Source organism: Chionomys nivalis, chromosome 12 (genome assembly GCF_950005125.1).
Source record: "Chionomys nivalis chromosome 12, mChiNiv1.1, whole genome shotgun sequence".
In the NCBI taxonomy this organism is placed as follows: domain Eukaryota; kingdom Metazoa; phylum Chordata; class Mammalia; order Rodentia; family Cricetidae; genus Chionomys; species Chionomys nivalis.
The window spans coordinates 34,722,199-34,747,008 of NC_080097.1; the positions used below are offsets into that span (position 1 = coordinate 34,722,199).

At 39.8% G+C, this 24,810-nt stretch overlaps 1 protein-coding gene across 1 annotated transcript in view; it reads right to left on the reverse strand.

Moving 5' to 3' along the window:
- Positions 1–1,495: 1,495 nt before the first annotated feature.
- The window catches only part of Sugt1 (SGT1 homolog, MIS12 kinetochore complex assembly cochaperone), a 45,278-nt gene continuing 21,963 nt past the window's right edge, over positions 1,496–24,810 (reverse strand). The window contains exons 11-13 of the mRNA XM_057786311.1: positions 19,151–19,241; positions 12,201–12,382; positions 1,496–8,134 (exon numbers count right to left, since the gene is read on the reverse strand). Coding sequence (XP_057642294.1) covers positions 8,033–8,134; positions 12,201–12,382; positions 19,151–19,241 — 375 coding nt within the window. The 3' untranslated portion in view covers positions 1,496–8,032. The remainder of the gene's footprint in view (positions 8,135–12,200; positions 12,383–19,150; positions 19,242–24,810) is intronic.

Sequence of the window (24,810 nt, forward strand, 5' to 3'; positions counted from 1 at the left end):
TTATCCAAACAAAACTCTGATATGACTCAAGAGTCTTAGTGACAACACACTCCCTTTCTGAACAAACCTTATTGCTGTTGTCCAGGGTTTGTCAATTAAAACCGGTAAGACAGAATTTGTGAAGCCTGGCTATCAAATGCTTCCACTAAATGGGATAAACAGCACTGGCGCCTGAAGAAAGAGGAATAAAGAACATGACATCCTGGCCATACTGTTCTCAGGCAAAAGATATTCAATTTTTCAAGCTTAGTCTTTAAGGTAGTTGCTTTCCTTTATCTTTAAGGTGGTTTCCAAGCAAAATGTGGGCCGTATAGTTCTATCCATGCTCACACACCCACAGAGACCAATAATTCATACTGGGTTCTAGAAACAAGATCAAAGAGATTAGTCATCAGGATTCCATCCTAGGAAGGATGAAGCAAAGGGCTCCTCGGAGAACACCTACTTTGAGTTAGACTGTGAAGTGAGAGAATGGGTGTTCCGGAAGGAGTATGTGGGGAAAGGGCAGACACACTGATGCCAGGTGGGACAAACTGGAAACGAAACACTTCAGAATGGAATGTGAAAATGGAACTTGATACCAATCCGATTCTAGGTAGAGATGGCTGGTTAGGTTTTCATGTTAGGTCAAGCTTTCCTGAGAACCTAAGGCATTCCAGAGGCCAAAGGGCAGCTTAGCAAGGAGCACAGGCCACAATAAAGCTGTCTCCTGCAAGACACTTGCTTCCTTTTTAACATTCTACCAGATGGAAGTAGATAAAAACAAAAAGTTCAACCAGGTTGAAGTACAACCTTTAGATGAAAAGGGAGGTGGGTGGTTTAGTTTTTACAGAAGAGGGACCATAGTTATAAAACGTCACTGAATACAAAGGACATCGACAGTTAAAAAAATAGTATTTGGCAGTTAGGCTCAAGGTTAGATGACAGGAAAGCCCAAGTGCTCTCTAGGAAAACAACTGAGGCTACTTTGAAAAGAGTCAAGTAAGGAGAGGAAGAGGACACAGAAAAAGCAAAAGCTTCCCATGACTTTGTACTAATCCTCTATTGCCTTCAAACAGGCCAATCCCCAACTACACACACAGCTGACTTTTGCTATGCTAAAATTTGATGGACACTGATCAGTATGTGCACACTTGTGCTGATGATGGATGCCCTAATATTTTAAACACTTACTTCTCAGGAGTGGTGTAAACCATTACTTCTAGAACATTGTAGGCTGGTTCCCAAGGTCCTAAGGTGACCCAGAACCAAACGGTGGCTTAATTCAGTCTTAGATGTGCTAGGTGTCAACAGGCACAAACGAAATAGAGGAAAGGCCTGACTTCTGCATCACTGTGGTCATAGTAACTTACATCACTGAGGTATACCAGATTGTATTGTGGCCCGTCTAGATCTGATCCCTACATCTCTCCTACCACCTCAAATAATTCTAACATTGAAAAGACACACTAAAATTATTCAATCCACTCAACCATTTATTTTACATCAGATTTTATTACGGTGAAATATGATCTCCATCTTACAAACACAAATGCTTTGAGGGGCTTGTTTCTGTATGAGCTGGGTGTATCGATCAGTTCAACAGTGTGTACTTTATAGAAACGACCACACTTTTAAAGCTAACTGATTTATTAGGGAGTAGGGAGAAACTGACAAAGCCTACATGCATTGCTATCACAAACATGAAAGTGCAAATCTGAACAATGAAACCAAGCTTTAGCAAAAAAGAAAGAAAAAAAAAGAAAGAAAACCACAAAACATTTTATAATGCATAGAGTGTTTTTGTTATGAAAGAAAGCTGAACTCCTTTTAAATGGTGCGTTTATGTGTGTATGTGTATATGTGTGTGTATGTATATATATATATTCATGCTCATATTCTACACAAATATACAAGTATATTTCATTTTAAGAAAAGATCCAGAATTATAATTAAATTTATAAAACAAGTTAGTTTTAACTAACTGGAGGAATCACCATAGGTTATTTACACTGTTTATATTCAAATATATTTAATTCAGTTTTTAGATATTTAATGTATGTATATACATATGTATATATTAAATATAGATTTGTGTATGATGATCTAAGCTTAGCATATAGTTAACACTATTTTCCAAGACATTTATGTCACCGAACCCTTTTCACATCTTGTTTTTACATAAAAATACAGGAGTCAGTTCCCTAGTAGGGTATGGTATGTTACCACCAGAAAGACAACGATGAGGACTGGAAATAACAAGCCCACACTATGCTAAAGTTGCTCCTTTCTTAACCTTCTCTTCACCCATGATTCCTAACAACTCGTTTGGAACGCCAGAAAACTGACTGACACACACACACACCCCTTTTTAATCCTCTCCTGCAGATAGCAACAGAACTTATAAAAGCAACAAAGCACTCTGGAAGAAAGACCTGTATCTTTTAAACTGACTTGATGTGTGCAGATATTTTTTGCAATTATTTTACTTTTCTGAACTACTCTGTAACTACTCTGGCTTCCTATCCTTTGGCACTCCAAAGAGTGGATCATTTCCTAGCAAAGAATTTTCTTTTCACAGGCCTACCTTTAATTAGCCTACACTATTGCCTATCTTTTTATAATGAGTTTGACTTATATGACTCGAGTCCAAAAACCTGTAACAACTAGTCATGCATGAAATTTCTCTTAGCAGATTCCAGAAACCAAGCACGGTGCAATGTCTGTAAACACAGCACTGAGAAGCCAAGGCAGGAAGCTTGCTAAAAGTGAGTCCAGCCTGTCCTAAAGACCATATCTCAAAATAAACAAACCAACATATCCCTACTACTAAGTATAAAGTAGTAAAAACAACCAATTAAAAAACAGGATCTCCTTAAGTATACACTCCCACACTTCTCTCGGCCTATTCAACCAGCACTCACACCTCAGTCATTCTGTGCATACGCAGAGCACACAGGCAGTGACAGAAACAGTGCCTCACTGTGACTCTAGCATAGTCCTCTGCTGTTCTCTGCTCCATCTGAACACAAGGTAGTGACAGACTTGTGTCTTGCCCAAATCCCTGTCTTCAATGCTTTACCGCGACTGCAAGGGCAGGTTTCCTTTCATGTGCACTGCCAGACTTTGACTCAATGACTTCGTTTGAAGGTCCTCAAGGTTCAAAATAACCACTGAGCAACTCTCCTTTACCTTACAAAAACAAACAAAATCTTCAGTAGCATTGGGAATTGAACCCAAGCCCTCAAACACACTAGGAAAGTGCTCTACCAATAGCCTATATGCCCAGCTGTCTTACTTTTTTAAGGTAAACGAGTGTTTCCTTGCATGTATGTATGTTTACTGTGTGCATGCCTGGTGACCGGGGAGGCCAGAAGAGGTAGTTGTGAGCCATGTGTAGGTGCTGGGAACTGAAGCCAGGTCCTCTTCAAGAGCAGTAAGTGCTCTAAACTCCACGAGCATCTTTTCAGCTCCCAGTCCTGCCATTTAATTTTCACTGGATAGGAACTGAGATACCTGGGAGGCCTGGAGCTTGTTTACTTTCCCCTTCACTAAATCACCCTCCCAAGGCCAACCGCTTCAAAACCAGCACTCACTACACAACCCACCTAGTAACTCAAGCCTTCAGGACAGAAGCCAAACTCTACATTCAAAACTGAAACAACTGTCCCCCCACCAAGCTTTCCAGGTAAAATTTATCCTAGATATTATGAAAAGCACCTTCCTAATGCCATAATTCCAGCTGCCTGATATTTTGAGAAACTGTGATGTCACTAGTTTAGGTGAGTTAAGATTCAGAAATCACTATATAAAAAAAAAGGCTATGAGAACACTTGCTTAAAGGTTGCCCCCACCCCCGCCAAAGCTTTGGACCAGACAGTATTTAAGACCCACTCTAGCTCTAGACTTCCCATCCGTTTTCCTTTGTCTCCCCATCTTGACAGGCAGGAATGCAAATACATGGTTGAGGGAACGAGAGATTTCACACTACCTTTAGTCTTAGCAGATGGCCCATAAAAATCTGTTCTGCACATCTGGTTTTAAGAAAACCATTAAATATAAAACCCTACACCACACTTATCCTTAAGGCCCTGTTCACAACCAGTCATTCTGTGCAATCCAATCTCATCTCCATATTTATTCTGCTGTAACCATACTTTATTCTAAAACAACTGCTTTGGTAAGCAAAGATTACAATAATGTGATATTACTTGTAATTTGGAATGTAAGGAGGATAAAGGGCAGAAATAATGAGTACTAAATTGAGAATTTCCTGAAAATACACAACAATGTAAATTAATTCACATCTATACCATCAGAGTATTCACAGTAAAAAGTATACTATAATTCCTGATACATGTACAAATTCGAATTTCTGTTCCATCCGGCGTGTGCTAACATTTACTATCATTACAAACAAATTTTGGAAAAACTCGGACGTGTGTGTGTGTGTGTGTGTGTGTGTGTGTGTGTGTGCGCGTGTGTGTGTGTATGCACATGCATTAACATGGAATCTAGGGGCCTCACTCTCTGGATGAGCCCACTGTCCCAATGCAAAGTTGCCTCAGCATGTGGCAAATGCATCAGGCAACCTCCAGCTCTAGGACCTGCGCTGCAATGCCAGACATCATGTAACCCAGGCCAGCCTTGAAATCCTAGATCCTCTAATCCCTGAACTCAGAAGCCAGGCAGGAGAGTTGCCTCAAGTTGTAGAATAGTTTTGGACCAACTGTGTTAACACCAGGATAGTCTGTTCTACACAGAGGAAGAAGAGGAGAGACCAAATCTACACTAGCAGCATACACTCCACCACAAAGCTCCTCCTCCAGCAACGAACCTGTTCATCTTCGCCACTATTTTGGGTGTATAAATTATGCCTTCAGCTGATTTCTTTTCCGTATTTAATTATGTGTGGATTTAAACATGTCTTCACATTCTAAACCCTTTGTATGCTGCCCTTCATGGTTTAATTACGTGTGAATTTAAACATGTCTTCACACTCTGAACCCTTTGTGCGCTGCCCCCACTCAGTTCACACTGCTTCACTACAAATATATTATGTGTGGATTTAAACATGTCTTCACACTCTGAACCCTTTGTGTGCTGCCCTTCATGGTTTAATTGTGTGTGGATTTAAACATGTCTTCACACTCTAAACCCTTTGTGCGCTGCCCCCACTCAGTTCACACTGCTTCACTACAGATGCATTATGTGTGGATTTAAACATGTCTTCACACTCTAAACCCTTTGTGCGCTGCCCCCACTCAGTTCACACTGCTCCACTACAGATGCATTATGTGTGGATTTAAACATGTCTCCACACTCTAAACCTTTTGTGCGCTGCCCCCACTCAGTTCACACTGCTTCACTACAAATATATTTTCTAGTTTATCTTTAGACAAATGTATTTTAGAAGGATTCAGAGCAAAAGATAGTCTCTAAATAACCCAAGGCTTATCAGAAAATTCAGAACACCGTAGTACTTTAATTCCCTAAGCTCTGAGAGAGAAAAGAGGGAGGGGAGAGCATGCTTCAGATGTGGTAATAGAGCTCTTGGAAGGTAGAGGAGGAGGACTGGAGTCCAAGGTGACAATATATGAGGCTAACTTAAGACACTAAAAGAAGCAAAACTTGAGAAATAAACAGGAAAGTCTAAAAAGACAAAGCAATTAATAGGTACACTGAGAGAATGGACAATAAGTTATTCAGAACTGTGGGAATTTATAGGCTTCCATGATCTGAAATAGGGAGCACGCAGTACTCTGGAATTGGCACTTTTGGGCAAGCCTGACCCATTTCTCAAAACTCCTTTGACAGATAAATCTAATGTACTTAGATATATTTTATAATGCTTTTAGTCATACATTAGGAAGTCCATTTACTTCAGCAAAATCCTCAACAATGTGAAGCAAATGTCGTTAAATGGATAAGCATCTCTATATAATATAGCTTTAGAAATAATGCAAAAATACCAAATATAAAAACTCTTAAAGTTGAATGGTAAAACTGATTTATATTCACAAAATACTAGTTATAATTTCTAAGACCCTTGATATTATTTAATAAAGGAATTGAGACATAAAGGGTTAAAACAGGGTGACTCTGGCGTTAAGAGCACTTGCCACTTTTGCCGAGGGTCCAGGCTTGATTACCAGCACCCAATGGAGGCTCTATCACAAGTGTCTGTAAGTCTATGTCCAGAGACTCTTACACCCTTCTTCTGGCCTATGCGTCACTGGGTGTGCACACTCATACACAAACACACTATATACACATTCATGAAAACATACATATAAAATAAAAACAGAATTTTGGGGGCAAAAAAGGCTAAAGTCCTGGAAATTAGGAAGACAGAGGTTTGGACTTTGGACTCTTGAACGGTGTCCTGACTTACTAAACTGCTTCTGTAGCAGGCCTCCTGGCACTTGGGATGAACACTGAGAAAAACTCAACGTCCAGAGCAAACCCAAAGGAGACCCTGGAACTCCTCTCTAGCAAAGTCACTTTCACCTTGCCCCTTGCCCTCAAGAACAAGGCAGTAGCCTGCAGCTTTAAGTGGGCAAAGGACACGTGATAACACCAGCGCAATAAGCCAGGTACGGTGGTGTGAACCTTGATGCCAGTAGCCAGCGCACAGGAAGTCACAGGCAGTCTCGCCTATGTTCCTGTTCCTGCGTGCTTCCACAGTCATTAACAAAGGGTCTGGAACCTGCTCACTGCAACTGTCTGAATTCTAACACGTACTATTGAGGGTTGAAAGGAAGAAGTCCAATTCCTACACCTTCTAGAGATAAATAAAATGCTTGCCAACATGTCTGTCATTCACTTCCTCATCAGCTCTGAGGGGGCAAGAGAATGCCTGGCCACAAAAATGCCTGCCACACCTAGAACATACACCCACCACTACACTGTAAAGGTCGAGAAAATGGGGGCTGGAGAGATGGCTCAGAGGTTAAGAGCACTGCCTGCTCTTCCAAAGGTCCTGAGTTCAATTCCCAGCAACCACATGGTGGCTCACAACCATCTGGAATGAGATCTGGTGCCCTCTTCTGGCCTGCAGACATACACACAGACAGAATATTGTATACATAATAAATAAATATTTTTATAACAAAAGGTTGAGAAAATGATGCCCAATCTGCAGGTCACTTATGGTAAATGAATACATTTTTTGGTTTCAAAACTTTTCTGTACAAAATTCAACCATTTTGTAACCTTTTCCTGGATGTTAGCCTTCTCTCAGCTATATTATAAACTCTGAAATTGATGATGTCTTTTAATTTTTATTATCCTCAAAGAATCTACAGATTTCAGGCACAAATACTAACTACATGCATATTAATTTACACTCAAAGTAGCAAAACACCAAAGTACTAAAGCCAAAGCCATGGCGGCCAAGCAGAAGCGGTGCAGCTGTGCGTCCCGAGGCCTCTCTCGGCCTCCGCTCCAGATCACCTTCAGGACAGTTAAATCTGTGTGCAAATAAACTCCAGAATATATACTTTATTTTGGAATTTGGAAGGGAGAAACAAAATCTGGGTGCAATTACAAATAATTCTCATAAAAACCATATGAGGAAATTCTCTGCAGTAATTTCTCTATGTTCTCAATAAAAACTTAGGAGAAAGGTAAATAATAAACCAAGCTTCATAGAAAAATTATATCTATAACTCGTTCAAAAGCAGCTCCTAAAAGTAAACACAACACTGAAGTGGAAAAATGTATGCCCACAAAAAGCTGCCAGGTCTAATAAATTATTAACAGAACACTGCATCAAAAGTAAGGCAATTACCCAAGATGTTATTAAAGAGACAGAGTATCTATCTAGGAACAAATGACATTTCATTCAGTCTCAGGACGGGTGAAATCCTATGGACAGAAGTGATAAGATGTGATCATCACTCTTTAGAATACTTGCAGGAAAATCATTTCTAAACCACACAGAGACAAAGGTTTCATCTTTCAAAAAGATATTGTTCAAAATTCAAGAGTGTGCTAAAGCACTCAATGGCACTCGTGAACAATGCACTGCTGTGATAGCAAACTGATTTATTTAGTACTGTTTCCATTCCATATCATCAGGGGGGTTGATTTCAACTTTTCTTTTACCTACATCAGACCAGTTGGTGCTCAAGACTGTACCACCAGACTCCATCTGAAACAAAAAAAAAAAGGTTCACTCCTGCATTATGTATCAAAATTCAGTATTTTCCTTAAAATGGACCAAACACCTGACAAGAGACAACTATAGAGTAATCAGGCATCCTGTGCATACACCCCATACTAAGGGCCATGTACTCTGCTAATTGATAGAGGCATGGCATGGAAAACTCACCTTCAAATGAAAATAAAATTCCTTCCCCTTCAAAATGACATAATCTTTTTTTTTTTTTTTGATGAAGACAGTAAAAGCCAGGCAAAATATACTTTCTACACCAGTTAAACAGAATTGTAAGGATCCCCATTTAATGCTCTCTCTTAGTCAAACACACTCTATTGTACTCTGAATTTTTCCTTTTTTAATTAAGGCACACACAACAGAGGTACACAAGTCAACATCCTGTGAACTGGGTGTCTACCATAAGGTAATGAATACATAGCCCATCAGCAATTCTAGCATGTGAAGAGTCATACACTTCATAAAAATGTTGGTCAGCAATGAATTGCTGATACAATAGTGATGTCATAAAATTACAACACAGCCAAAGAATTTTGACTGCCTAGTGGTCAAAACCATTAATAATATCCACAATACAACACACAATTCTAGTTCACACTCACCGAGCTACAAGCCAGATAAAAGGACAACTCATACAATTATATAATACTTGACCACAATTATTAGTTTGACTAGTTTACTAAACTATATTTTTATTGTAATTTTAGAATATGCATAAAAATAAACACATACATAGAATTAATTTCCATGCATTTGTTGTAATAAAAGACTCACTGATGGATCACAGCAGAATATGATGTGAATTCCAAAACCTGCACTCTTTTAATTGGCTATATTACTAACAAGCACAAAAAGTTGTATACCCTTTGGAACTGCAACACCAAGATAATATACATATAAATACATATATGTATATTCTAAAATTACGGTAAAAACCTAGTATATTTCAGAATATACATATAAATATGTGTATATTTAACACTACAATTGCAGCAGCGTCAAACATCTTCTATCTCTTGGTGATACCGAGAAGTTCTGTCAAGCTATTGGTAGAGGACAGTATATGCCTGATTGGTATAAACACACGCAAAGGTGTTACCTAATAACGAAAATCACCAAACAGATTTTTCGTGGCCAAGTGTTCTGCAATACAGAATATTATTAAAAACTTGGACTGGAGAGGAAGCTCATCTGTGAAAGACTAAGGGTCACACTTCTAAAGAACTAGAACTTCCACGCATTTGTTGTGATAAAGACTCACTGTCATGGATCCCAGCAGAGTATGGTGTGATTCCTGAAACCTGCAATCTTTTAATTGCCTGTACTACTAACACACACAGGAAGTTGTGTACCCTTTGGAACTGGAACCTCAAGATAACTAATGCCTTCTGCAAACTCCTTTGAGTTCTGCTGCATGGACTGCTATTATATTCCCCAGTCTTCCAAATGTGAATGTCAGCACCTCTTGGTGGTCTTGGACTCTTATTTTTAAACTCCATTTAGTTAGTGTATGTGCATGTACATATGTTTATAGGCACGGGCATGCCATGGCACACATGTAGAGGCCAGAAGACAACTAGTGGAAGTCAGCTCGCTCCCTCCACTACAGGCGACCCAGGAACTGAACTCAGGTGATCATGTTTGGCAGCAAGCACCTGCCGGTCAGCTAAGTTGCCAGCCAACTAACTTGTTTTTTTGTTTTTGATTTTCTAGACAGGGTTTCCCTGTAACAGCCTTACCTGTCCTGGAACTCTCTCTGTAGACCAGGCTGGCAAGCTCAGAGATCTGCCTGCCCCTGCCTCCTGAGTGCTGGGACTGAAGGTGAGTGTGCAGCACCACTGTAAGCAGCTCAACCAGCCAACTTTCTTAAGACTCATAATTACCAGGTTGTACTCCCATGCAATCAATCTTCTCTATAACTACCATTAATACACATAGCACTTTTGCAGTTTAAGAACTGCTTCCTTTCCTTTTCATGTTTGTTTTTGAGACAGTCTTGCTCTGTAGCTCAGAATGACCTTGAACTCACAACCCTGCATTAGCATCCAAGTGCTAGTATTACCATCATATCCACTTAAGAATTCACCTCAAGTCTACTTCTCATTATTGACTAGAACTAAAGAAGAGAGTCCTTCAAAGACATGGACTGTATTTTACCAACAAAGATTCCTTGGTAACCAAAGGGCTCTGGCACACCATTCCTCCACACACAAGTCTCTGCAGATGCTACAAATCTCTAATATAAAATGGCACAGAAATTTTATATAACCTAGGCACACTTTTCCACTACACTACAAATCACCTCTAGAGTGCCTGGAATATCCGAGACTGTGTACTATCAGGCAGCTGTCATACAGTACTGCTTGTGGAATAATGAGGAAAAAGTCTGTACAATAGGTACTCAGTACAACAACTCTTCCTGCTAATCACAAGTTAGCTGAACCACACATGTAAAGGCAGTACTTATGCTGTAGGCCTAATCATGGTGGCTTGGCACATGGCAGGCTTCAAATAAAATGAGTAAATTAAATGTGACAAGCCTGTAACAAAAGCTACTCCCAAGAGGATTCTCAGTTATAAAACTCACACAAGTGACTAGTTTTTAATCTGGTCATATTCACTGATCACAATTTCCCTTCTCTCTGTATAGAAGGTAAAATACTGTGCTATTATTTAGTATCTCCTCATTATGTCCTATGTTGGTCTTATATAATTAATTATAGTGAACAACTACAAAGGACAGTATGTTCTGTCTTTCCCCAGAGACAGAAGCAAGCTCCACATTTAAGGTCTATGTTGCCACACAGATGGCTTACTTTATGAATATATATATCACTCATTTTAACTGTCAATTTCTGTATGGAAATGGATGCAGCTGTAATGTATCTTTGACATGACATAACGGCTACTCTCTCTAGCACACGTTTGGAAGTCAATAGCAGGAGTGAGCTTCTTGCCTGGAATGATCTGAGTAGACACTATTTTTCCTTGTAAAATTCATGATTGTATCTTTAATAAATATAATGGCTGGGTAGGGTGGCACATGGGTACTTGGGAGATAGAGGAAGGAGCCTGAGGAGTTGATGGCCATGCAGCAAATCTAAGCCCAGCCTGGACTACAGAAGAGTTCAGTTCCCAGCACACACAAGACAGCTGACAAGTGCCTGTAATTCTAGTTCAGCGGCTCCAACACCCTCTTCTGACCTCTGCTGTATGCTGTGCATATGTCTTGTTATCATTGGTTAATAAAGAAGCTGTTTTGGCCTATGGCAGGGCAGAAGAATATAGGTAGGTGGGGAAACTAAACTGAATGCAGGGAGAAAGAAGGAGTCAGGAAGACGTCATGTAGCTGCCAATGGAAGCCAGCCGCCAAGGAAACAAGACATGTAGAAAACGAGGTAATGCCACGTATACATGGCAATACACAGACTAATAGACCTCCACAGGCATACACATACATACATACATACATACATACTACAAAACAAGCACACATACATTAAGTTTACATAAATAAACAACTTATACAGTTTTACAGCAGTGAATTGTCAAAAGAACCTCAGATTCAGATGATATTTAGGCTACTCTAGCAAAAGCCTGATTTTCATAGTCAAGTGAGAAATTAAGTCATTGACTAATAAATAGATACTTTCTACCAGCCCAATACTGTTCTGGGATTTTCCCCTCTATGTTCATTTTAAAGAAGAAAATAATGTATTTATGATTCTACAAGACAAAAAGTAGGAGCTCATTGAGCAGTTATGACAAATTCAACTAAAAACTAAGTTCCTATTAATGGTGGCACTCTTAAGATTCCTAACTCCTAACTCACAAATTTTTCTTGTCTCTTCTCTAAGTTTTGGACTTCTCCAACCACTAAGTCTGAAGAAATAATCTTCAGCCAAGTCCACCCAGAACTCTCCTAGCTATCCAGGTCATGCAGTTTGGGCTCAAATTCACTATTCAGTCTTACTTTAAGTGTACAAAATTTACTGTCATAATTAAAAAAATATTTGAAATATTAGAAACGTTATCTTCTTACAAATGATTTGTTCATGGCGCGTTTCACTTCATCAGAACCATCTGAGTAGATCTGCTGAAACAGCTTGTTTAAAGCTGCATCGCCCTCCAGCTTCTCGTTCTTCTCTTCCTCTTTGATCTCACCCACCAGTTTATCCCAGTTCCTGGTATAATGAGATGATGACGGGTACAGGTTCCTCACATCTGCAAAGTGAAAAGGACAGAAGTGATTCATCAGCACGTTTATGTCAAGAAACATGCAAATACTGTGACCACGGTGAGTGCACAGAACATCTCAGCAAGAAGTTAGGGTCACTGAATTTCAAGTTGCAGTAGGGGTCTCTTTGTTATGTACATCAATAATTAGATCTACATTTCAAAAACTGAATCAGTTAGTATACTGCAGAATTTCAGGCTTCCTCTGAGCAAAGTAATTCATTGAAGCATATGCTTTTGATATAATATACAAAATCAGATGAAAACATTCTGTACGTTAATCAAAGGGGAACTGGGTTAAGTAAACGGAATTTCTTACATGGAAAGTAAAGTTACTCAAGAAGCTGAAGTTAGAAGATCACAATTTAGACACCAGACTGGACTACATTGTTATGGTTAAGGTCAGACTATGAGAATTGCCTCAAGAGGGAAAAAAAAAAAAAAGAATAGAAAAGAAAAATTAACTAGAAAAGAGAGACTAAAGTTAAAGGATGGTGGGGGCTGGCTGAGCAGCTGCACAAGCCTCATAACTCAAGTTCAAGTCTCCAGAACCTAACAAGTTGAGAGAGAATGAACCTACACTGCTGTCCCATGCCCTGGCATGCACAGCCCTCCCCAAAAGTTATACTATTACTAATTTTTAGAAAATAAGCAAAGGTTTGACAAAAGAATGGGGCCCGAAGACATGGCTCAGGTTCTTGCACAGGATCCGTGCTCTACACAACCAGGGCAGCTCAAAACCATTCATGAACTCTAGTTTAAAGCCCACTTCTGACCTGTGGCATCACACATATCACACACGGGTACTCATACACATCCAGTAAAATAAACACATTTTTTAGAAAGGCAGTACAAATATTTATAAAACACCAGTATGTACTCACACACACACACTTTTTAGCATGCTCCATTAGAGGCAATGGCAGAATGCTTGCCTCCCATGTTCAAGGCTTTTAAATCAGTTCCAAATACTACCAAAAAGCATACCTCATTTTTAAATGTCTAAAGCTTTTAAAATTTTTTTTATTTTATTTGTGTACCTGAGTGTTTTATGTATATGTGTGTGTGTATGTATGTATGTATTCAAATGCCTTAGCAAGAAGGTGTCAGGTCCTCTAGAACTGGACTTACAGGTAGTTGTGAACTGCCTATGTGAGTGCTGGGCACCACGTTCTATGAGAAGAGCCAGTGTGCTAAACCACTGAACCATCTTTCCAGCCTACCCCTCAAATATTAATATTGGAAGTAGAGCTTTTCTATGGGATACTTAGCTATCTTTCAATGTAGAAATGCTATGAAAATAAAACCAACTGCCAAATAGTGAGTTAATGCTCCATTCTCCTACTCCTACACACACGCACACACATATGTTGGATTACTTCAGTAGAAAATATTAAGTAACTCCATGGGGCCGGAGAGATGGCACCCTCACAGACATAATTCAGGCAAAACATCAGAGCACATAATATGAGAAAAAATTAAGAAGAAAATATTAAGTGGCTCCTGAATGCTGAAAATAGTCCACTTACCTATATCTTAATACACAATCTTAAAATAACAACACATAAACTTTTCTATATAATATAGAAAACAACAGAATCTGTGTATCTCTGTGGATACAGAGTACTTGCATACAAACACTACTGGCATGGCAACTCAAGAGATGCTGTAAGACCAAGGGAATTAAGATCTTGGCACACAAATAAATGGAGAACAGACAAACAAATAAAATTACCCAGCAAGTCTAAGAACAGCTATGTTAAACTATAGTAACAGCCAGAAATGTCATCCACATACATGAATCAACAGCTTTAGCACTAGGTTATCAAAAGGAACTGAGATAATTTTATTTTAAAATTTATATTTATTGGGGACTGGAGAGATGGCTCAGCGGTTAACAGCACTTATTGCTATTGCAAAAGACCTGAGTTTAGTTTCCAGAACACACATGGCAGCCTACAACGGTCCTAACTCCAGTACTCTCTTCTGACTTCCACATGTACCAGACACACATGGTACATATACAAACATGGAACAAAACCTCATACAAATAAATATTTTTTAAAGATCAGATTTATTTATTTAAATGAATATGGTGATCCTTAAAATTAAACTTATGTCATTAGGCTTGGCAACAAGCTCCTCCCCCTGCTGAGCCATCTCACTAGCTCCTGAGCTTATAGGGGGCTCATAGAGACTGAACTGACAACCAGGGAGCCTTCCTGGGACTGACCTAGGCCCTCTGCACATACATTGCAGTTGTGTAGCTTGATCCTCTTGTGGGAGTCCTAACAGTGGGAAGGTGCTCTCTCTGACTCTGTTACTGGCTTTCGGGGCTCTACTCCTCAGAATGGATCACCTTTCCCAGTCTCAATACACGGGGAAGTGCTTAGTCATACTGCAACTTGACGTGCCATGGTTCGTTGATACTCAAGGGAGACCTGCCTTGCCTAAGCAAAAATGGAGGGGAAGTGGATTGGGGGTGGGGGGGACACACAGAGAGAGGTGGGAGGGAGGAACTGTGAGCAGAGGGGACTGCACTCAAGATGTAAAATAAATTTATTAAATCGACACAGAATTTACAAAGAACTCTTTCCCATTCACATACTCAAGATTTTTTATCTTAATGGATGTAAAAAGGAAGAAGGTGGCAAGGGGGTAGAATTTGTATTATCAGAAATAAGTTGCTTAGTTTTCTGAAGGACAATGAACAATAAAAGTGACAAGTGTGTATGTATGTATGTATGTATGTATGTATATATATGTATATAGTTTAAATATATATATTAACCTAACATAGCAAGAAAGAATATTATCTCAACATGAAGTCAACTGGAAAATACATGATATTTTTATATAAAAATCTTAAAAACTGCATATGCATTTTACACATCAATGCAGCCTAATCCTACTTCAAGTAATCAATATACAGCAACTATAAGGGCCAATACAGTTTACAGTTCTTAAAAACAAGAGAGGAGGGTGATGTTTCTGATTTCTTTCCCAGCCCGTTTATCATTTGTATATAGGAAGGCTACTGATTTTTTGAGTTAATCTTATATCCTGCCATAATGTTAAAGGTTTTTCATGTCTAAGAGTTTCCTAGAATTTCTGGGCTCACTTATGTATCACTATCGTATCTTCTACACTATCATATCATCTACAAATAGCGACTTCTTCCTTTCCAATTTGTACCCCCTTGATCTCCTTTAGTTATCTTATTGCTCTAGCTAAAACTTTAAGTACAATACTGAATAAATATGCAGAGTGAACAGCCTTGTTTTGCTCCTAATTTTTTTTAAATATTTATTTATTTATTATGTATACAATATTCTGTCTGTGTGTATGTCTGTAGGCCTGAAGAGGGCACCAGGTCCTGAGTTCAATTCCCAGCAACCACATGGTGGCTCACAACCATCTGCTCCTAATTTTAATGGAATCGCTTTGAGTTTCTCTCCATTTAGTCTGATGTTGGCTGTAGGCTTGTTTTTATATTGCCTTTATTATGTTTATATAATGTTCCTTGTATCCCTGATCTCTCCAAGACCTTTATCATGAAGGGGTGTTAGATTTTGTAGAAAGCTTTTCCAGCATCTAATGAGATGATCATGTGGTTTCTTTTCTTTCGGTATGTTTATATAGTGGTTTACATTGACAGATTTTCCTATGTTGAAGCAGTCCTGCATTTCTGTGATCATGGTGGGTGATTCTTTGATGTGTTCTTGGACTCAGTTTGTCAGTATTTTATTTAGTATTTGCATCAATGTTCATGAGAAACGTCACCCTTTACAATAACCAGAAATAGTATAAAATATCTTGGGCTAACTCTAAACAAACAAGTGAAAGGCCTGGATGACAAGAACTTTAAGTCTTTGAAGAAAGAAACCGAAGAAGATAACAGAAAATGGAAAGATCTCCCATGCTCTTGGGTAGGTAGAATTCACATAGTAAAAATGGCAATCTTACCAAAAGCAATCCACAGGCCCAGAGAAGCTAAGTAACAAAGAGGACCCTAAGAGGGACACAAAGATCACCCTAGGAAGGGGAAATAGATGAGATCACGGGGTGAGGAGGTCGGGGCTGAGGAGAAGATGAGGGAACATGAGGGATCGGGATGGCCCGAGTTGGGGGAAGGAGAGACAGGGAAAGCTACGAAAGAGACACCTTGATAGAGGGGCCATTGTGGGACCAGGGAGAAAACTGGTACCATGGAAACTCCCAGGAATTTATAAGGACAACCACATCCAAGACTCCTGGCAATAGTGGAGAGGGTTCCTGAACTGACTTTCTCCTGTACTCAGATTGATGACTACCCTAATTGTCACCATAGAACCTTCATCCAGTAACTGATGGAAGCAGATGCAGAGATCCACAGTCAAGCACTGGGCAGAACTCCTGGAGTCCAGTTGAAGAGAGACAGAAATGATTAGCTGAGTAAGGCAGGGATGGGGGGGCAGTGCCAAGATCATGATGGGGAAACCCTCAGAGACAGCTAAAGAGAGCTAGTAGGAGCTCATGGACTCTGGACAGCTGGGAAACCTGCATGGGACCGAGTTAGGCCTTCTGAATGACAAATGTGAGCAACAGTGTTGTAGCCTGCTCTGTCTGTGGGACCAGGATTTATCCCTGGTGCATGAACTGACTTTTTGGAGCCCATTCCCTATGGTGGGATGCCTTGCTCAGCCTTGATGGGGGGAAGGGGACTTGGTCCTGCCTCAACTTGATGTGCCAGGCTTTGTTGACTCCCCATGGGAGGCTTTACCCTCTCTGAGGACTGGATGGTGTAGAAAGGAGGGGTGCAACAAGAGGAGGGGATGGAGGCAGAGTAGGGGAGGAGCGGGAGGAAGGGAAGGAGGGGGAAGAGGGAGGCAGCAGGAACTATGAGTGGTATATAAAATGAGTAAAATTTAAAGTTAAAAAAAAAAAAAGAGGCTTATTCCAAGTTTCCAGATCACACTGCAGTGACACTAATCTAAATGTTTCTTCTACAGCCCTTTCCTAAAAACAGTTGAGAAACTACGAAACAAACACTCATTCTGTTTCCTGTGCCTTCGCCAGTAAATAAATAGTTTATTTACCCATCCTTCACCAAAACAAACCCAGGAAGACCTGGTTTAGTTTTACTCAGGGTGTATGTGTGAGTGTGTATATATGTTTAAAACATATATTTAAACATTCTAAATGTTGCTTCCCTCTACTGGAAATGCTGTCTCTGTACATTTTCACTGGTAGCCAAAGAAAACAAAAAAAAACGTATAACACGGTTAAGGAGCCGGGAACATGGATTTAATTAATTCTAATGCTGACTCCCAGGAAGAATGGGAATGGAGTTTTAATCTCTACTCTACAGATAAGAACGCTGGCCCAGTTAGGTTAAGTGACTTGCCCTTATCTACAGTTTCCAGCTTGCAGTACACAGGATCTGACAAGCATATTAATTCCTCACAAACACAACAGGACAGGAGGGAAAGCATCGTGAATTTCTAAGGGACTCCGTTTAGAAAAATCCTACACACACACTCATACATGATATTTAATCTCAGAACAACTTGAATCATTAGAGATGGTGTGTGAACGCCTGAGCGTAATCGGAGTTTCTTGTTCACTACTTTATTAGACAACTGCGACAGCAGAGATCACCTCCACTGTTGGTGAATGTGTCCCACGGGAAGCAGCAACAGTTACCACACCCATACTCTGAAGCCCAGCATCTTAGCCCTCCACAAATCCTAGGTGAACTGAGCCTATAAAATGGAAGAAATAACAGTGGTGGCTATTATGTGAGCGTTGTATTTATTACACAGTTGTTCACTATATAAACCTGGGCCCCAGACATCTGGGAGTCAGTCCCAAGAGACCAGACGGCCTTTGAAGAAGCAACAAGAAATCATCTGCCGCTGTCTCTCCTGGTTTTACTATCTTTGCTACCAATTAGTTAAGTCTATAACTGAGGAGGAAGAAACACTTTTATTCTTACAACTTCTATACACCATGAAATTAATTCACACACACGTGCGCATGCACGCACATGGGATCTGTTGATAACTGACCTCCTAAAAGCTGTTACAAGCTAATGTGCTTTCTACTATAAAAGGGGTAAAAGTATGAAAATAGCTGAGATGCATTGTTGGCTTATTTCAGCCATCAGATCAGAGTATTAAATAAAAAGAAACAAAATAAACAAAAAGAAATATCTCCCTATTCAGTGATGAGGCAATTAGACTAAGATACAATCTTAGGCTTCAGTTCTAAGAGGGTCCCCCAGATGAATTATTCCACTAGTTAAAGATGCTTATCTGCTGGTTATATATGCTTAGAACAGATTTCTACACATAAGGGCAATACAAAATCAACCCCAGCTGTCTTCTCTTCCAAGCATTCCTTTACTGGTTTGTGTCCATGTCTATATTTGCAACAGAAATAGTCCAAATGCCCAGCTCTGTGGAGTTCTGAAAGTCTAGGAAATCAGAGGTGAGGAATCAGCTGGAGAAACAGAAAGGAATAAAGCTGGAAGAGGGAAGGGAAGAGATACTCAGTGATGCAGACGACCTTACCGTAGGATATGCTGCTCAGAGTCACAGACTAACAGTGAACAACTCCAACTCTTCTGGGGCTTTGACACCATTTGTCTGTGTTCAAGCTTCAGAAATTAGAATAACTTTTTTCATAAATAGTAGGGAGAATGCTCATTTGCTCATCATTATTTAATTTCAACTACACAACGCATTTAAGCCTCAGCAAGGCGAAAACACAAACCTGCTGTGAACTGCTTTAGTGTAGGCTCATCTCCGTGCCCTTCTAGCTTTTCCCATCTCACAGCCTCTGGCTTTTTCATTTTAATTTCAATCTGAAGGAAACACAAATAAAATCCATTACTCAATGTAACATACATAAAAGAGTAAAAATGCAATTTTCTTAAGTCATCAAACTTTCATAAGAATTAATAGTGTCTTTGACAGTTTACCTAAATTATACAAAGTTAAATCAGAAGAATTATGAAACATTTATTTTGTTTCTACTCTTAACATTTTACCCTTCAAAACACAACACACATATCATATGAGCTACAATTAAGTCTTGAAATTCGGGTCAATGAGAAAGCCCAGTGGGTAAAGGTGCTTACTGCTAAGCCTGATAATCCATGGAACCCACATACATGAGGAGAGAATGATTTCCAAGGTTGTCCTCTGACCTCCATATGCATGTGTATACTATGTGCTTGCTCTCTCTAAACAGGTTTTTTTGGAAGGGTCTTGAAGTCTAAATGCTTTATTATTCTTCTACAAAAGAAGTAAAGAGGAATGATTCTGCCATTCAAGGCACATTTGACGATAGCAAGAGACTGATCTTTGCTCTAAGATTGGTAAATAGAAAAGACAGACACCTAAGGAGAAGAAACTCAGGAATTCTAACAACCCCCTGCAGCAGATTCTCACAGAGCAAATGTCAGCAACGACCTGAGATAACACGGTTCTCAACCCTACATTCACACACACATCTGTTTCATTTGCTTCAGAGGAACTTATGCCATTGAATAATAGTACAACCAATTCTATTATTATACAACAATTATACAATTGCGCAACAATTGTATAATCTCCTATGGTTGGGACAAGAAAAGGTTCAGATTTTTAGACTTTATTTTAAAAATAGTTTTTGCTTTTAAATAATGTCTTGGGATTAGGGCAAAAGCTAAAACAGATTTATTTATGTTTCAGATAATAATTTTAGATACACAGCTTGAGGATCATTTTATATAATATAAAATAGCTTTAGGGTGCATACATTTAAAAAAACTTTACTTTTATTTCTTAGCTGTGTGTGTGCATGCACGACCATGTGTGTGCAGTGCCTGCAGGGCAGAAAAAGAGAGCCTAGTTCCATAGAGCTGAAGTTACAAGAAGTTGCGAGCAGCCTGGTAGGGGTGCTGGGTACCACACACAGGCACAGAGGCTAAGAATACTGGTTGCTCTTTTCTCTAATCAAGGTTGGCCTTCCTCCTCACATCCCCGTCTCCTGACACTAAATGCTCCATTGTACGACTCTTCCTGAGGAGACATAAACAGGCATCTACTGACCTCAACAGGGCACTGTGTGACCAAATATTGCATCCAAGTCTAGTTTGGTGAGCTAATGACTCCCATCAAATTCATGTACCACATTCCTCTTTCACCTGAAGAGCAGCACAAACGAGCACTAACATTTACAGAAAGTTATATAACCTGATGAGCATTTGTGGGGTATGAACAAAGAGGCCTTTACAAAGTCAAATCTCTTAGCAACATCCCCAAACAAGCTGACCTGAACTTGAAGTTACACTTACTCCACCACTAGGCCAGCAGCAGGCAGGCAATGGTTACTTAAGGCAAGTTGGGGAGAACTTCCTTTATGTTTACTTCATTTTCAATTTGTAGATGATTTTTAAAACGAAGCATAAGTCTTAAGGATTCTAGTAGATACTTCTAGAATTACTTATCTAGTTTTGGAAATGTTTTCATTGTTACCCATTAATGACCCAACTTGTTTTTATTTAAGTGAAATTTCCTTAAAGTTTGAGATGATGCCAGGGCAGTGGTTGCACATGCCTTTAATCCTAGCATTCAACAGACAGGGGCAAGAGGATCACTGTGAGTTTGAGGCTAGCCTGGTCTACTACAAAGCGAGTTCCAGGACAGTCAGAGCTGTTACAGAGAAATCCTGTCCAAAAAAAAAAAAAAAGCAAGAAGAAAGAGAGAGAGAGAGAGAGAGAGAGAGAGAGAGAGAGAGAGAGAGAGAGAGAGAGAGAGGAAAGGTTGAGAAGATGGCCGCTTGGGTGTTAAGATGCTTGCCCCACAAGCATGGTGTACAAAGCTGACACCCATCTTGTAATCCCAAAGCTAAGGAGATGGAGACAGGAGCAGGGTTCCTGGACGTTTGCTGGCCAACTAATCTAGCCAATCAATGTGCTCCAGGTTCAGTGAGAGACCGTGTCTGAAAAAGCGGAGTTGAGGAAGGCACCAGATGTTGATCTGGCCTTCATACACATGCACACATATATGTACATGCATCTTATCCTACCACACACAATTATCTTAAAACTTCGGTAGTTAAATATTATTATGATTATGATTATTATTTTTAGACAGGGTTTCTCTGTAACTTTGAAGCCTGGCCTCGAACTCATAGAGACCCATCTGCCTCTGCCTCCCAAGTGTTGGGATTAAAGGCCTGCACCACCACCACCACCCGGCCTTTCAAGATAGTATGTATATCTCAAACAGCATCTACACGTCATCTTTAAGAACGCACACTGTGCTGGGTTATCAGTTCCCGGCATTAAATTGCAGAAATGCCACCATCCACCCCTGAGGACTCTCTGTATGAAAACTTAAGTCTTCCCAGTGAAAGACAACTCCTCCAACACCACTCCTAAGCAATCAATCATGGCATGCAGACACTGCCCTAAGAAGCAGTAAGGTCCGTCTCACCAACCACTACAGGCTGGTGGTGGAAGGGTCTCTCTCGGGGCCTGAAGGACTGTGGCAGTTTCCTGGCACCCGTCTGCAAACCATCGCCTCATGGTTGTATTTAGCAATTCTTTGTCTTCAGGATGACGCCTTCCCAGCATTCTCTTATTCTGGTCTTTGCAGTCAATAGGTGTATCAAATCCCTTAGTGTTAGAGCAGTAACTCAGGCCCCCTGTGAGAAGACTCAATAATCTACCTTTACTCTTACACTGAATCACTTAATAATCACCTCTTTACATTTTAGTTTTGCTTATTTTGTGTGTGGTGGGGTGTGCATAACCATGTTATGACCAGGTCAGAGGGGAATTTATAGGAAACTGGTTCTCCCCACCTCTTCTATCTGCTTAATTCTAACATTTATCAAGTATCAAGATAGTCAGCACAATGTGTCATGCACAAGATAAAGCTTTGGTTCTTCCCTCCCATTGTGCTATGACTTGCCACCCAAATCTCTGTTTTGTACTACTCTTCTTGAAGGCTCCACCTTAGAGCAACAACATTCCAGTGTGCATTGTGCATACCGAGAAAAAGCTGGTTATTCAGAAGAATGCATGCTAAAATGTCATCAGTTGATTATGGTACATGTTCTGCTTGAAAGATCTTGGAAATATGCTCACATGTCATCAATGGTAGGAGCAGTTTTTGTATACTTTTCCACCTCTCCTATAGTCTGCTTGTACTGTTTCATAGCTACAATAAAATCTGGATTATGAGAGTAAATAGCATTTATTTAGTACTATGTGCTAGTGCTTTACATACACCAGCTTACTTAACAGAACCACCTAAGATTACTATCCACATTTTATATTTGCATGCTGTGTGTGTGTGTGCGCGCGCACGCACAAAGATGACATCAAGTGTCTTTTCCATCACTCTCCACCTTTTATTTGGAGGTGGGGTCTCCCACTGAACTCAGAGCACAGCATTTTAGCTACTATGACATTTTGCTCTGGGGATTCCCTACCTCCATCTCCTGGATGCTGAGAATCACAGGCAGCCACCACACCCACCTGATTTTATGTAGGTTCTAGAAATCTGGGCCTCACATTTGTGTGGCAAACTCTTTACTCACTGAACCATGTTCCTAGCACACTGCCTCCCTCTGCTGTTTGAAAAGGAAAATGATCAAAGATTTCGATTTATTTCTGTAAAGATATAGGCATGCGACACCACCATGACAGCGAACAATTATTTAGTGTAAACTTGGGGGAAAGTGTTTAAAGTCCATGAACTTGTTTTCTTTCTCTGTGTAAAACATTTACTGAATCAACTCCACAGGGTTAAATCTGACTCCAATTGAGATTCTTCCATTACACAAGCGTCACTGAGTGCTATGCATATAAGGGGACAACTACCAAATTCAGCAAATAGAGTGAGCAAACTTATGCTAAAAAATCAGTTTAACTGACACACAAGCTGCATTTATGTCAAATATGTGAAATACAAGTTCTTAAGTCACTCATATCTTCATTCTTACTCAAATTACTTCAAATAGACATGCAGTAAGAATCTCATGGGCTGGGAATATATCTAAGTATAGTGTTTGTGAGCTTAGACAAGGCCCTATATTCAATGCCTAGCAAAGGGGGGGGGGGCACACAACAAAGGACAATACCTGAATTTCAGCCTACTAAAGTCCACGGCAGGAGAACGACACTTTGAATTCAGTCTTGGACTTAAAAACCAAAACAACTAAAATATGATTAATAAATACACAATGCAAACTCACCATCTCCTCACTTGCCTCTCATAATATCCCCAGTTTTGTGACTGACAACTCAAAGTTCTATTACTGAACAAATTTAACTCTATGTGGGTGGGACCAGCATTTGAAATACTACCGACCCTCCTCTCGCTCTGTGTTGTCCCACAGAGCACTCTGTCATGTAGCGGCCTCGTTATTAATCAACTTTGTTCCTGATAAGCAAGATGTTTCTTTTTTGTTTGTTTGTTTGTTTTGTTTTTTTCGAGACAGGGTTCTCTGTAGCTTTGGAGCCTGTCCTGGAACTAGCTCTTGTAGAGCAGGCGAGGGTGAGAGACTCACCTGCTTCTGCTGGTGATTAAATGCGTGCGTCACCACCACCCAGCGCCAAACATTTCTTAAAGGACAAATATTTCCCTTCCTTTTAAATCACAAGTCATACATTTTATTGTATTTTTCTTCTTTTTCTTTTCTTTTTTTTTAAGTGAGGGTCTCACTCTACCTAACCCATGCAGATCTGAAAATCCTCTGTAGCCCAGGCTTGCCTTAAACTCACATCAATCCTCTCACCCTAGCCTCCTGGATGCTGGGATTACATGTATGCACTACCATACCCTGCAATTTTTATTTTCAATTTTATATTCTCCACTAAGTTACACTACTACCTTCCTCTTTGAAATATTTAATACTCTAAAAACTAATTCCATTGTGTAATCTTATTTCTTAAAATAAACAGGTATTTAAACTATATAATCAAATTATAATTCAAATATATTCATCATTTCCTCTTAATAAGATAACCTATATTCAGCTTAATAAAATTTAAGGGACTGGAAAGATGGCTCAGAGGTTAAGAGCACTGGCTGTTCTTCCAGAGGTCCTGAGTTTAGTTCCCAGCAACCATATGGTGGCTCACAACCATCTGTAATTTGATCTGGTTCCCTCTTCTGGCATGCAGAAAAAACACTCTATAAATAATAAATAAATTTTTAAGAAAACAAAAAAATTTTAAAAACTGCAGATTCATCCTTACAGTACTGTTATAAACCGTATGAGACTGAATGTGTGTACATCAAAACAGAGCACACTGACAAACATATGAGTATCAAATCTTAAGAGGCTGGTTAGAACGGAGAGATGGTTCAGTGGCAGTAAGTATAAATTGTTCTTGCAGAATGTCCCAGCACCCACACTGGGCGGCTCACAAT